Genomic DNA, 13,902 nt, shown 5'->3' with positions numbered 1-13,902 from the left:
ACCGCAACCGGAGCCGGCGCGGGAGCCCGAGAGCACTGGGCTGGGCTGGGCTGGGGCGGGCGCAGGGCGCAGGGGCGGGAGTGCGGGGGAAGACGCACGGGCGGGCTCGGCTCTCCCGGGGAGCGGCCCGGGACTGCACCGGGACCCGCGCCTCCCCGCTCCGCGCTGCCCTCGGCCTCGCCCCGGGCCCGGGCGGATGAGCCGCGCGCCCGGGGGACATGGAAGCGCTGACGCTGTGGCTTCTTCCCTGGATATGCCAGTGCGTTACGGTGCGGGCCGACTCCATCATCCACATCGGTGAGCTCGGAGGACGGACGGGCCGAGGCTGGGCGGGGACCCCCAAATAGAGACATTGATGCGCGGCGTCCAAACTTGTCGGTTCCCCGGGCCGAAGGGCTCGGCAGGCGGTGGTCCCCTGAAGGCCCGCGCCGCCCCGCGGAGGAGCTGTGCTCCTGCCGCTCGGCGCTCCTGCGGGCACCTCGCTGCTCCCTGGGGCTCCTGCCAGTGCGCGGGGGCCCCGCGGCCTCTGCCGACACTTAGGGCCGCGGCAGCGGGGAACCCGGGGATAGACGCTTGTCGAGATGCGTGCCCCTAGCGGGACCGTCGGCAAGCTGGGCCCTGAGGCACAGCCTGAGCATTGGGACCAGGGGCGAACAGAGCTGGGGGCTAGCTAAGTTGGCAGGGCAAGATCAAAGAGGCCAAAGCGGAACCATGTGTGACTGTGGCTGGGTGCTGTCAACGTGCCAGTGTGTGTGCACCTGGCACGGTGTTGGTGTCACTGTGAGAGGGCGTTGGGGTGTGTGGGGCCATCCGAGAGTGTGTTAGTGCGACTACCGCGTTCTGCCAGCCTGTTAGAGTGGACACAGTGCTTGCCTGTTTCCCCGGTGTGTGTCTGTTGTAGCTCTCGGTGTGTGTGTGTGTGTGTGTTTCTGGTTGTGACAACTGCAGCTCAATCTTGGACAGTTTCAGAGTTTCTGCCTGGTCTAAGTGTTGGGGCCAGCATACAGATACAGTCTGGGTGGTGGGGTGGAGGGAAGGAGCGTGGGCCGTGGGGTTGGGGGCGCTGAGCAAGAAGAGATAGATGGAGAGAAAGGAGATGAAAAACATCATCAGGGGCGATCAGAGGAGGGGTAGTGGTGGGAGTTAGGAGCAGAATGACTGGGGTCTCAAGAGAAGTTGGGCATGGTTGGGGGACTGACAGTGGTCGCTTTGGGGGAGCTCCTCCGCAGTCGCCTTTCCGGAAGTTGGGAAAGACCAGCGAACAGGGACAAACTGGGGGTTGGGAGGTGTGAGAAAACGTGGCTGATGTTACCCGCGGGGCAGAAAGAAATGATGAGGGACCAAGTCCCTACTCCAAGGGCTGCAGCGCTTCCCTCCGGGGCCGGGCCAGGATCCAAACCTGCTTCCCGCCCAGGAGTCAGCGTGGGTCTCGCGGTCAGCATTGCGGCTCCGGTGTAGTGTTGAATCCAGGAGCTGAGCACTTCTACCCAGCTCTCAGCTCCAGAGCAATTAGCCAAGCAATAGGACCTCGGCGACCCTTGGCACGTGGCAAAAGGGCTGGGGTGGGGATCCCAGATCAGATCCAACTGATCTCCACTGTAAGGGCAGGATCAGTGAAAGCGTCAGGTCAGCCGGAGCTCTGGATGAGCCATCCTTGCTTCTGGAATGACCGACTGTTTAAGAGTGGTTTCTTCTGGGACTCTCAACACTGCTTGATCAGAAGGTTTAGGGGTATAGGATACAGCCCCACCCCTCCAGACATACAGGAAGAGGAAGTGACAGACCAGAGCAGAGACACATGCAACATCTAGACCATTCAAGATACTGGTTATCAATTCCTTGTGTATGCCTAAAGGAAAAAACCCTTGGTGCAGGAGAGCAAACTGTGGACCACAGTCTCACTTCTGCATTCATCAGGGAATGCAAAGAAAAAAAGGAGCACCACTTCATTACTGGGATTGGTCTGGGGACGTTTCCTCTTGGAGAATTCACTTTGGCTCCTGGGATGGGATTTATGGGACCATGTCAGGCGCATTGGAGCGGGAGGCTACCTCAGCATGCCACCTCTTCTGTGTGGGGCATGACTGGGGCATGTGATGCTTTGGTTATGAAGCACATGTGACCTGATGGTAGCGTGAAGGATATGCCGGTGTAACTCATGTTAACTGTGTGCACGTGTTCGATGTGGGGAGGGGAGCATATCCTGTTTGGGTTACATAGGGAGGTCTTTAAATTACCCAATCAAAACAGAAATCCTGAACTGAGACTGATGGTGCATGCCTGGAATCACACTACTTGGGAAGGCTGAGGCTGGCGGATCCCCGTGAACTCAAGTCCAGTTAGGCCTATGGAAGGAGAATCTGTCTCAAAAAAAGCATTATAAGCATTCTAGCTCAATCCTCTCACCACTTGGTACCCAGTGGTCCAGGCAATACCCCCATCCCAGGATGGAAGTAAGGTGGGAAGGGTTCCTCTCCAGGCCTGGTCTTGACCCCTCTTCTCCCTCAGGTGCCATCTTCGAGGAGAACGCAGCCAAGGACGACAGGGTGTTCCAGTTGGCTGTATCAGACCTGAGCCTCAATGATGACATCCTGCAGAGTGAGAAGATCACTTACTCCATCAAGGTCATCGAGGCCAATAACCCGTTCCAGGCAGTGCAGGAAGGTGAGTGGCCACTGAGCCCATGCATGAGTCACTGGGCTGCAGCCAGTGAGGCCGAGTAGCAATGGGTCCAGGCAGAGTTGTTACCCAGTCGGTTGTGCAGAATCTCCTAGGCGCCAGGTCTGCCTGCTGCTATGCCAGGAGTGGTGGCGTGTCCTCCCAGGCCTAGCAAGATAGGGCGGCTCCATACTGTCAGGGCAAGCGAAAAGCCTCTATGTACTTAACTGCAAGCGGGTCTCCTGGCAGAACTGTGCGGATAAATGGGCGTGTGTGTGAGCCGCTGATCAGGCGCGTGGCTCAGGGTCAGCTTTGTTTTTCGCGTGTTTGTGGGTGGGTGTGTCTTCGTGCCTGTGTCTCGTGCACCTCCCCAGAAGCCTCTTGTGGCTTGCAGCCTACAGGAGCTCGGCTCACGGAGCTTGTCCTGTAAGCCCTGTCAGTCGCACAGCCTGGCTGGCGCGGTTGCACAGCCTGTGGGGCCTCGGAGCTTCTGCCCTGCGTCCCTCGGCTTCCCTCCTCTCTGCCTGGCTCCACTGTGTGTGTGAAGCAGCCGGTTTCTTTGCCGGGCCGCGTTGCGGGCCTAGGGAGGCGTTGCTGCTTGGACCGGAGGTGGGCGCTGTTTGCTCAGGAAAAGAGAAGAGCTGGACTAGGTCTGATGACAGGAAAAAAATCTTAGCAGGCTGGCCGCGGCAGCTGTATTTCCCTGCAGTCGTCTTGCTGAGACTCCGAGGCAGGGGCAACAGGTGGGCAGCCAGTGAGACCATCACCCTTTGCCGGCTTTCTCTGGTACCTGCACTCGTGGAGTGTTCTTAGCTCTGTTCAGGCAAAACACACATACACCTAAAACAATGGGGGCCGCTGCTTTCAGCATTGGCAGGCGACTCTTGTCTGATTTCTTCGGGTGCATTAGTGGCAGCGGCTTCCCCTGCCTTTTCCTCCCTGTGCGTTCCCTCCGCTCCTCCTTGGCTGGCTGCTCTGGAAGTGTTCCTTCTCTAGTGCTGTTGATTCCCGGTCAAGGACCTTACTGCTGCTCAGCCACGCTCTTTTCCCTTCCTCTTTGCCTTGTTTACCACAAGCAGGGCTCCACTGTGGCGCCAGTGCCCTGAAGTGCTGAGGACACAAGGGTACAGCTGGAAGCACAGCATGCAGGGACTTCTTCCCAGAACTGGCAGGACTGTGGGGTAGGGAGGGGGTGGGGTGACTGAGAACTCTGCTGTCCATCTCTCCTTGGACTTGCTGGGCCTAGGGTCTTCCTGTCACCTTGGGGTTGCATACTGTCTGCCAGTCTCCAGGTACCTTCAAAAAATGAGGTGAGTCGGTGAGGGATGCAGGCTACAGCTAGTGCTGGGATCTTACTGTAGCATGGAGGGCTCTGAGGGCCTCCTGGCTGTAGGTGCAGCAAAGGATGGAAAGGTGGCCAGCCCTTGGGGAGGGACTGCCTGACTGTAAGGCTCAAAGGATGGAGGACGTTTTAATTGTTCACATCTCCAGTCCCAAGTGCTGATCTATGGTGGTCGTGGTGACTGGTGCTGTTTATTCCGAAAACTGCTGGGGCTGGTGATGTGGTATACGGTAGTCAGTAACACTTCCTGCTCTTAAAGAGGAACCTGATTTGATTCCCAACACCCATATAGTAGCTCACAACTGCCTGTAACTTCAGTTCCAGGGGCATCCGACGCCCCCTTCTGGCCTCTGCTGGTTTCTGCATTTAAATATGTGCAGGCAAAACATCCATACACATACAACAGTAAGAGCTGCTGCTTCTGGTATTGGCAGATGTCTGCTGTCTTAAGTCCTCTGAAGTAGAGGCATGGGGGAGTCCCTGTCCTTCTTGTGTGACCTCATCCCACCATCTGCCTCCAGATGCCCTCTGACCTCAGACTTTTTGTGTGCTGTCATCATGGTTCCTCAGGGCCCCTGCCTGTGTCCCTTATAGGACAGGAGTACCCCTATTAAGGCTGTTGCTTCTGACAGCTCTCTGTCTGCTGTAAACAAAAGTGTAAGGCATCCTTTGCTCTTTCACTGTGCCCCTGAGTGAAGTACAGCCATCTCTACCAGACGCACCCCAGGGACTGACGGTGCTGCTCTTACATAGGGTTCTACCCTGGGGCCGGATGCACACACATGGGTGAACCGCCCCCCAGGAGAGGTCATCTTCGTGTCAAGGAGCAGCTGTAACACAGCTTCGGTTGATTAGTGCCCTGTTGGCGTGAAAAGTTCTAGATTTCTGCATGTATCTATTTTGTAAAGAGAAGCCTCCAGTCTGCACTTCAGGGTAGAACTGGATGCTCTTGCGGGCAGGGCTTTGCTGTGTAGCTCAGGCTGCCCTCCTGTTTCAGCCTCTTGAATGCTGGGCCTATAGGTGACCCTTACTCCTTTACCACACTTGGCTGTCACATTTGGTTTTTAACTTGTTAACCAACGGAACAATTTGAAGAATAAACAAAACACAGCTATGTGCCATTTGACCTTCAAACCCCCAAAACAACTTTGTCCTGTCAATAAAGGCTCTAGCCAGGGCCTTTTACTGGTTCAGCCTGCCCCCTTTTAATGGTTGTTACTTACTTTATTTGTGTAACTGGAAGAATGTCTCTGTTTCCAAGGATGGTAAGTTGGCAGTCTCAGAAGGGTACGGGAGTATTTCTGCACATCTGGAATGAGGGAGTGAGATGATGAGGGTCCCTGGTTTCTCTGTATAGAAACACTGGACAGGTGCTGTTGCTCAGCTGGTACATGCTGGTTAAAACTGGCATGCACTTTCAATCTTGGGAGTGGCATGGCCTGAAATCTATCTTGTTATCCATCTCATGGCTTTGGATAGCTCCTGGGTACCTACAAGGGAAGGAAGGAGCTATCGGTGGAGTCCTTAGGAAAAGCTGAGCATTGCTTAGCAGCCTTTTCCCCTTTGCCTACTGCTTGTGGAGCAAGCATTCAGTTCATTGGGTCTCCTTTCTTGCTTTTCTATGGGGGTAATTGCCGGGTCTTGCTGGGTGGCTACTCCAGCTTTTTCTCCATAGCTTGGACACTTACTGCATGGAGAACAAGGGCATGCTGGGATTCAGTCTTTATCACAGGTGCCCAGTGTGTCCCAAGGGATCTGAGATTGGAGCAATGCTGTCTTGTTTTAATTTGAGAGGCAGCACCCCGACCCAGAGATGGGTGCCTGATTGCTGGAGCCCAAAGATGAGAGCTTGCCTCGCTCACCGCATGACCTGGGGGAGTCTTGGCCCTGTGACGAGCTTCTGTTTCTAGATCTGTTAAAAGGGAATAATTGTAGTCTCTGCCTCCTGGGATTATTGGGAGGATTAAATGAGATGAGACGTGTATAAATTGCCTGTATAAGGCCTGAGGTTGGTGTTCAGTAAACACTAATTCCCTCCCTGTTCTCTGACCCAGCTCTGGCTGGCTTTTCCTCAGCATCTCTTCAGGCTGTTGATATTTTCAACTACACAGTTTTCTAAGCTATGAGAGAGGACCCTAAATGACCTTTTCATTTTCAGCTTTTACTAACCCCCCAGTTATAAAAGGAATGCATGGCCACAATGAACATGGATTACTTTTAAAACGTGAGAAAGAAAGAGGCCAGTGCATGCTCATTACATAAAACGTGGAAGGGGTGGAGAACAGCAAGGAGCAGAGCGGGATTCTCCTGAACCCCACTGCATTATTTTCTTCTATCTTTTCTCTTCCTTTGTATTTATGAATGATGAGGGCTTTCATTGTGTTTCATGCTCCATACTATTGGCTTTTTTTCTGGAACCTCCATGAACCAATTGTAAACATTTCTTCTAGTGCCTGCATGTGCTGACATGCACTTTTTTAAAAAAAAAAAACAGAAATGGTACTATTTATGCAAAGATATACATCCTTAAGTATTTCTGAAGAAAACAAGAAACTCCTTGGATGGATGTGCTGGCCATAAGATTTATTCCTATGATCTCATCGGAATGATCCTACAAACTCCTTATGAGCACTGTCTTAGGATAGTATGTAGGATATGTGCTTTATGAAGCTCTAAAATTAATAAACAACACCGTGGGACAGTTAAGGCTCTAAAATGTTGCGTCTTTGGTTGTTGAAGTTGGCATTAACCCGCTCTACAAGACAAATAGGAGAAAAAGATACTAATTTGTTGAAAAAGTCGTACTGTTTTTCAGTGCCTGCTCAAGCAGAAGATTATGTAAATGCATAAAAGAACGGGCTGCACCCGAGTCTTCTTTTACAGAATTATCTTTTACTGTGAGGAAAAGATGCGAGACGTTGGATACGCTGTAGCTGTATCTGTCACATCAAGGAAAGATAACAGTTTAAGGGAGAGGTAGAGCAAACGATGTGAGACGATATTCTTAGTTACCAGAAGCACAAGAAAAAGACAAGGTAAAGGGGTGGGGGCGCAGCCCAGTGGCTGGAGCGCTTGTCTCGCAGGCCCAGAGCCCTGAGTTTGACCCTCAGCACCACACAAACCAGGTGTGGTAAGGCACACCCTTACTACGAGCATTTGGGAGGTAGGGGAAGGGGGATTGGAAGTTCAAGTTTATCCTCAGCTGCAAAGCGACTTTAATGGCAGCCTGGGCTACATGAAACCTTGCTTGTTTCAAAAGAGAAGAGGGGGTAGTGGGGGAAGACAAAGTCAAAAGTGGGGATGTGGTGGGGTGTTCACCTACGTGTGAGGCCCTGAGCCCAAAGCTTAATACCACATTAAAAAAAAAAACCAAAAAAGCTAAAGTGTTCTAAGTATAGATTACTGTTGACAGAATGTGGGAATGTGATTTAAAGACACAGAAATTCGTAGGTAGCCATTTCTGAAGGTCTGGCAAGCTTACCCCTTCACCTTCCTCCTGGGTGCCCTGGCCCTCATGTTTGCCACACCGGTGGTGTGTTGTGCTAGTGTGCCTCTTCGCTGACCACTGCTTCCTCTCTTACTTCTGCTCAGAACTGCAGGGTTCACTGAGGCCACATCCTGGCATCCCCTGAGGGCATCTTCTTCAAGATACTGAAGACTTTGCCAGGGGCGCTTAGTGAGAGTGGCATCCATGCCATCAGAGAGGTGTGTCTAGGCTCTGCCACCACTGCACTACTCAGCTGTATTCGTTTTCTCTCGGAACAGACCGTTTTCACCCCATGTTTAGTTGGTTAAAACAGCACACATTTATCATTTCATAACTCTGCAGGTCCCAAGACTGACACAAACTCATCAGGCTAAGGCCCAGGATGTTGGCAAGGATGGTACCTTTTGGTTACCCTGGGACGGAATTGTGTCCTTGCCTTTTCCACGTCCCCGATGCTGTTTCATTCTTAGCTCTGGACCCCAAGACCCTCTCCAAAGCTCACAATAGTGAGCCAGTTCCTTTTCACGTAATATCGTCTGACCCCATCTCTCTTCCAGGGATAATCAAGAGTGACATCCCTATTTTAAGGTTAGCTGTTTTGAAAACTTAACTATCGGTAGTCTATATTCTCCCGTGCCATATAGCCAGCACAGTCCCAGTTCTGCTGACAAGGACACGGATGTCTCTGTGTGCCTGTTGTGTCCCGAGCGTGTTGTGGCTCTCTGCTTTCTTTCCATCTTGTCGGGTTTCCGCAGTGCTTGCTGCCTTCTCGCTGTGTCCCTAGTGTCACCCAGACTGGCTCGCCAACCTTGGGATGCGTGCCTGGATTTTCATTCCACAGAGGTGTTCTGCAGGTATCACAGTGTGGGCCTGTGGGGCCTCTACGTATTCACCCTTGCTCTGGGATGACATGTGGCTCCCTTCGGACCTGGAAGAAGCTGCTTGTACTTAAGGAAGTGCATGAAGGAAGCTTCTATTGGACTAGCCACGCTGTAGGTCCCCGTGCCCTTTCTACCCAGGGAGTCTCTTTCTCAGAGGCTCACCCTCCAGCTCCCACCTTCCACTATGCTACTTAAAGCTCTTGCTGTGCTCATTCTTGCTTTGGTGCCCTGGGCCTAGAGAGAGAGAGAGAGAGATACTTTTTCTGTCCCCTCAGCACTGTTTCCAGTGATGCTTCAACCCTGAAAATGTGTGCCAAGACGGCAGGTGCACAAGATTCCTCGTTAGAGTCTGGCTAGGTACCAGAAACTGTGTAATCCCCTCCCTGGATCCCTCCAGGGCTTGTCTCCAAGGCTTTAGGGTTATTCTCCAATGTTCACTGGGAACATTTCATTGCATGGGCACATACATACATGCCAGCATACATGTGAGCACACATATCTAAGGGCATGCACGCGAGTCCATACTCTTTCTAATCTTGCAGGCTATGTGTGTGCCCCAACCATCTCCCCATGTTTTCTCCCTTTTCCTGCCCTGATCTCCAGATTGCCATGTGGGTCTTAGCCGACAGCTAGTCAGAGGGTGTTATGGCCGGTATGGAGCCGGAGGCCACAGTCTAGCGAGGCTCTCCATGCTGCCTCTCAACTGTTGAGTCACATGTGTGTGGACATCCTCCAGCTCACACAGTGACACTGGGGCCGTTTCTCCAGGATTTTCTTGGAGGCCTTTCTGACTGTCCCTCGGTACTCGAAGCCACATCCTGCAGGAGCAGGCAGGGTAGAGAGACAGTTAATATCTTGTAGTTGCCGGGTTAGGACCCAGACTTTGTTCTTTCAGCGCTGTTGTCTTTTCTCTTAGTCATTCACCCCTGTTCACAGTTTGCGTAGGAAATGCCCCCCATCGGCCCAGCGCTTCTGGGGGCCCGTGGAACCTGTAAGAAGTGGGGTCAAGTGGGATATCTTCAGTGCTTGAGAGTGTGCTCTCAAAGAGAAAACTGGTCTCTCCGTTCTTTCTCCCTTTTTCACTTCATGTGCAGGAGGTGAGCAGAGTAGCTTCACCATGTGCTCTTAGCCTGATGCGCTGCCTCACCCAGGCCCGCAAAGCAACAGGCCAACTGCGGACCCTAGCAAACCCTACTCCTTCTAGACTGTTTACACCAGGCTTTTTGTCACATCACAAAGCTGGCCAACTCAGCTTTCTAGAAAAGAGTTGACTCAAAAGTTAAAATGTTGGGTCTGTGTTGCTTCTAAAACATTTCTAGTCCAATTTTATCCAATACCTAGATGCAACTTCTTTTGAATTTTCTACCCAGGGTCATGCTTGTGAGAGGTTGTTGGAGGAGATGGAGAGATGCTGATGCAAAGAGACATAAATCCAGTTGAATAAGAAGAGTAGGTTCAAGAGCTCTGGCGTCCAGGGCAGGGAGTATAGTTAAAGGAGTCCCATTGTATTCTCACGGAAGGCTAAGTGTTCTCGTACAAACATGTTTGGGTAATGCCTTGTGTGATCAGCTATATTGAATCATTCCTCAAGGCATATGAATACGATAACTGCAGAGTTCTATATAACAATAAAACAAAACAAAATACACACGAAAAAACGATCCTGCTTCAGGCCTGGCCACCATCAGTAACATGCCTGTACTGGACTTTCTACAATCTCAGCCCTTGGGCCTGTCCCCTCTTTTCCTGTGCTGTGTTATAATATTGACAAAGTCAGCTTATGGGGAAAGGGTTGTTCTGGCTTACACTTTACAGTCCGTCATGGTGGGGGAGGCCACAGTGACAGGAGCTCGAGTCACGTGGCTCTGTGTCAGAAGAGAGCAGCAAATGCATGCTGGCTGGCTCGCTCGTTTATTTAGCACAAGTCCCACCAACGACTAAAAAAGGATTTCCCCACATCAATTAACAAAATCAAATCAGTCCCTCTCAGTCATGCCCAGAGGCCCATCTCCCAAGTGATTCTAGATTCCGTCAAGTTGGCTTCTAACATTAACCTGCTGCTGCCCGGTGACAGCCCTTTCTCTGGGGGTGCTGGCCTCTCTGACAGCTTGTCAGTGTTCCATTCTCTGGGACTCTCTCTTCCATCACTAAATGGTTTCTGGCATCAGGGACACTGGCCATGGCCATCCTGTCTTTCCAGCCAGAGCCCACCCTGGCAGCCAGCGCCTGCAGAGGCAGCGCCACCTGCCCTGCGCCTGTTCACAGCTGTGCTCTGCTTGGCTCTTCTACGCCATCCCAGAATAGATAGCAGCCTGGAAGCTGACAGGTAGCACTCCTTCAGGTGAACTGGGGCTGCCATCCATGCTCAGCTGTGGCTCTGTTTTCCACATGGCCGATGGGGTGATGGTGCAGAAACCAGCTATAGGGTGGTGGGAAATGTACTAAAAGCCTATGCTAGCGGCCAGACACTAGGCAGCCACTGGAGAGAAAGGAAAACTGCTGTACCTGTCCCCAGATCAGCTCTAGCCCTTACACTGTGCCATCTTTGTGGGCCACTGCCTCTGCCCCATATCTGGTGGCTAATGCTTGTGGCTTGGGTGTCCCAGGAGAATAGGGAAGGAGGTCAGTGCTGACAACATGGCTTATATGGAGGCAGGTTGGAGCCATCTGTTCAGGCCTGGGCTATCTTTGCTTGACATTTTAATCTTACTGTAGCCACGCTTGCTCAGAGTGCAGAGTGGCTGGTATGAGCCTGGCTGTCCCGGCTCCATAGGAACTGACTATAGGCAGATACACGTTCGTTTGGTGGGCATTGGTGGGTCTGGATCTGAATCTTGAATGTTAAACCTTGTATCTGAACTCCCCCCACCCCCGCCAGGCTCATACGTGGTGCTTGGTTGTCAGTGTACTATCTTTTGAGAATGACTGAATCTTAAGAGCTGTGATCTTAAGTATGGATGAAGTCACAGTAGCATAGTGTCCATGGGAGGAGGTGAGAAGGAGAGATGGGCCATTGCCGATGCAGGTTTTGTTCCATCCCTGTTTCTCCACCTCCTGCTTGCTTAGAGATGAGCCACTCAGCTCTTCCACACAGTACCTTCCAGCATGCTTCAGCGTACCATGCATGGCCCCAGGAGAGACAGAGCCAAGTGACCATAGACTGAGATCTTGAAAATAATAGACCAAAAAAAAAAAAAAAGTCTTTCCTCCCTCAGCTCACTATGCCAGGTGTTTTGTCAGAGCAATAAAAGCCTGAAACACCAATTTGGACCAGTCAACTTGCTGGCCTTGTAAAGGCCACTTCCTCACTGTCAGCATCTGGGAAGAGTGCTCCTTCTCCCTGGCCTGGCTCCTGTGGTGGACTCCTGCTCATTACAGAGGCTGACCCTTAGGCTCTTCCTGGCCTGGGGTCACACACTTTCTTCTGTCTAGCTGGACAAGGTTTTATGCTGTGGGTGCCTCTCTGAGCCCTGAGCCCAGCTCTGAGCCTGGGCCTGGGCTCTGGGCTGGGTGTGTCTTGTGGTGCCTTGCAAGAAGAGGAACCACTCAAGTCAAGAGTTTTGTAAGGATCTGGTGAGAGGTGCCTATCGACCACCCAGGAGAAGGGCCCTCTCAGAACACATTATGCTGGCATGATCTTGGGCTTTGAGCCTCCAGAGTTGTGAGGGAACATTTGCTGTGCTTGAAACATGCAGTCTGTGGCATGTCGTGACAGCCACCACAGCCATCCCTGCCCTCCCAGGGCCTTGGTGCCTGAATCTCTCAAATGAGACGTTGGGCGCAGAACATCTTTGGAGTGGATGGTCTGTAGCCCCCAGGGATGGGTGATGGCTCATTTCCCACCCAGGTTTATGCTGAGGTCGTCTTTTTTGCCACAGCTTTTGAGCATCTACTGGCGGTCACTATGATCTTTTCAGGTTTTCCTGGTTCAGACCCTGGAGCCTGGCAGGTACTACCTGCGTATCTTTTGCTGACGTGCTATTTGTCAATGTCCCTCTTAGAGCACAGTAGTCCTGATGTGACTCGTCGAGGGACTTAACTTGCTGAGCCGCAGCTTTTGCCTATGAAATGGGGATGGTGGTACCTTGGCCAATAGGTTGTCTTAAGAACCAAATGAAAAGAGAACTGGTCTATTTCTGTCAGAAAGGAATGACCAGCCATAGTTACTGTCCTTCTAAAGTCACCTGACCTCTGCAGAGAGATGAGATGATCCCTGTCTTTTGGGACACTCTAGTGACAATGATGAAGCCTTAACGGGTGCTGGTTCCCGTTGTCACCTCCTGCCGCAACTGTGGCTGAGTCTCTAGTTTTCAGGTCCTGGGACTTTTTAAGGAAGGGGGTTGTGCTGAACACCCTCACCTGGGGTGTTTGCAGTTGCTCACTTAGCTCTGAGTGTGGATCGTACGCCGACTATGTTAGAGCCCAGTTAGTTTCAACATTGGCCAACCTCACCCTTGCCTTCAGAGCACTGGCTCTCCTTCCAACTTCCAGCTCACCCTCAAGGGAGCCTCTGCTGCCTTCTCTGGCCAAGGGAATGGGAATGCTCTGTAGGCTGTGTCCAGGCCCTGCCCCTGTGGTTTGACACTGGGCCACTGACCACAGCACCATAGACTACAGGGTTGCACCAGTAAGAGTTTGAGACACAGCAGGAGTGATGTTGCACCCAGTGGAGTCTGTGCACTGTGTCTGTCTCCTTATGCTCTCATGTGTATTCTATGGAATCACACGGTACAGTTATGCAGAGCCTGGGACTTCAGTCATTTCACTGTAGAACCTCATGGACATTTCCAAGTAGCACTTGGTACCTATCCAAAATCTTCCTTTGGAAAAGGATGTGGAGGGCAGTGGACTAGTGTGGTTGAAATGAGAATGGCACCCATAGGCTCATAGATTTGAATACTTGGTCCCCAGCTGGTGGAACTGTTTGGGAAGGATTAGGAGGTGCGGTCTTGTTGGAGGAGGCGTGCCACTGGGATAGAGGGACTTTTTTGGTTTCAAAAGCTCATGCTCTTCCTACTTAGCTCTCTCTGCCTCCTGCTTTTGGATCAAGATATGAGCTCTCAGCTACAGCTTCAGCACCCTGCCTCCTGGCCAGATGCTTTGCTGCCTGCATTCATGGGTCATGGACTCTAACCCTCTGGAGCTGTGAGCCCCAAATTAAATGCCTTTTTCCCCCTAAGTCACCTTGGTCATGATATTTTATCATAGCAGTAGAAAAGCAACTTAGACAGCTGGGTGGCACTTGCTCCATCACGGCTCTTGGCATGTGCTGTTGAAGGGTGGAAGTGTCTATTTACATATCATGCTCAGAGCTGCATGTGCAGTGAATGTCTCTGGACAACTGCAGGCAGCATAGAGCATTGCACAGAGAACAAAGGCTTGGAGCCATGGCCCGACCTAGAAGCCCTGCTCATCCCTGTTAGCATCTCCTTCTGGGTTGTCCCTCCCCATCTCCTGCTTGCGGTGTCCCTCCCCATCTCCTGCTGTCCCTCCCAATCTCCTGCTGTCCCTCCCCATCTCCTGCTGTCCCTCCC

At 52.0% G+C, this 13,902-nt stretch overlaps 1 protein-coding gene across 2 annotated transcripts in view; it reads left to right on the top strand.

Moving 5' to 3' along the window:
- The first annotated feature begins 54 nt into the window (after nucleotides 1-54).
- Grid1 (glutamate ionotropic receptor delta type subunit 1) overlaps nucleotides 55-13,902 on the top strand; it is a 762,418-nt gene continuing 748,570 nt past the window's right edge. Inside the window, exons 1-2 of one of the 2 annotated variants that reach the window (XM_026779664.1) lie at nucleotides 55-297; nucleotides 2,509-2,664. In XM_026779664.1, the coding sequence (XP_026635465.1) occupies nucleotides 219-297; nucleotides 2,509-2,664 (235 nt within the window). In that variant the 5' untranslated portion in view covers nucleotides 55-218. The remainder of the gene's footprint in view (nucleotides 298-2,508; nucleotides 2,665-13,902) is intronic. The other variant, XM_013346867.2, reaches the window with a different exon arrangement.

This window comes from Microtus ochrogaster, chromosome 6 (assembly GCF_000317375.1).
Source record: "Microtus ochrogaster isolate Prairie Vole_2 chromosome 6, MicOch1.0, whole genome shotgun sequence".
Taxonomy (NCBI): domain Eukaryota; kingdom Metazoa; phylum Chordata; class Mammalia; order Rodentia; family Cricetidae; genus Microtus; species Microtus ochrogaster.
The sequence above is the reverse complement of the archived record's forward strand: the minus strand, read 5'-3'. Positions and strand labels throughout refer to the sequence as shown.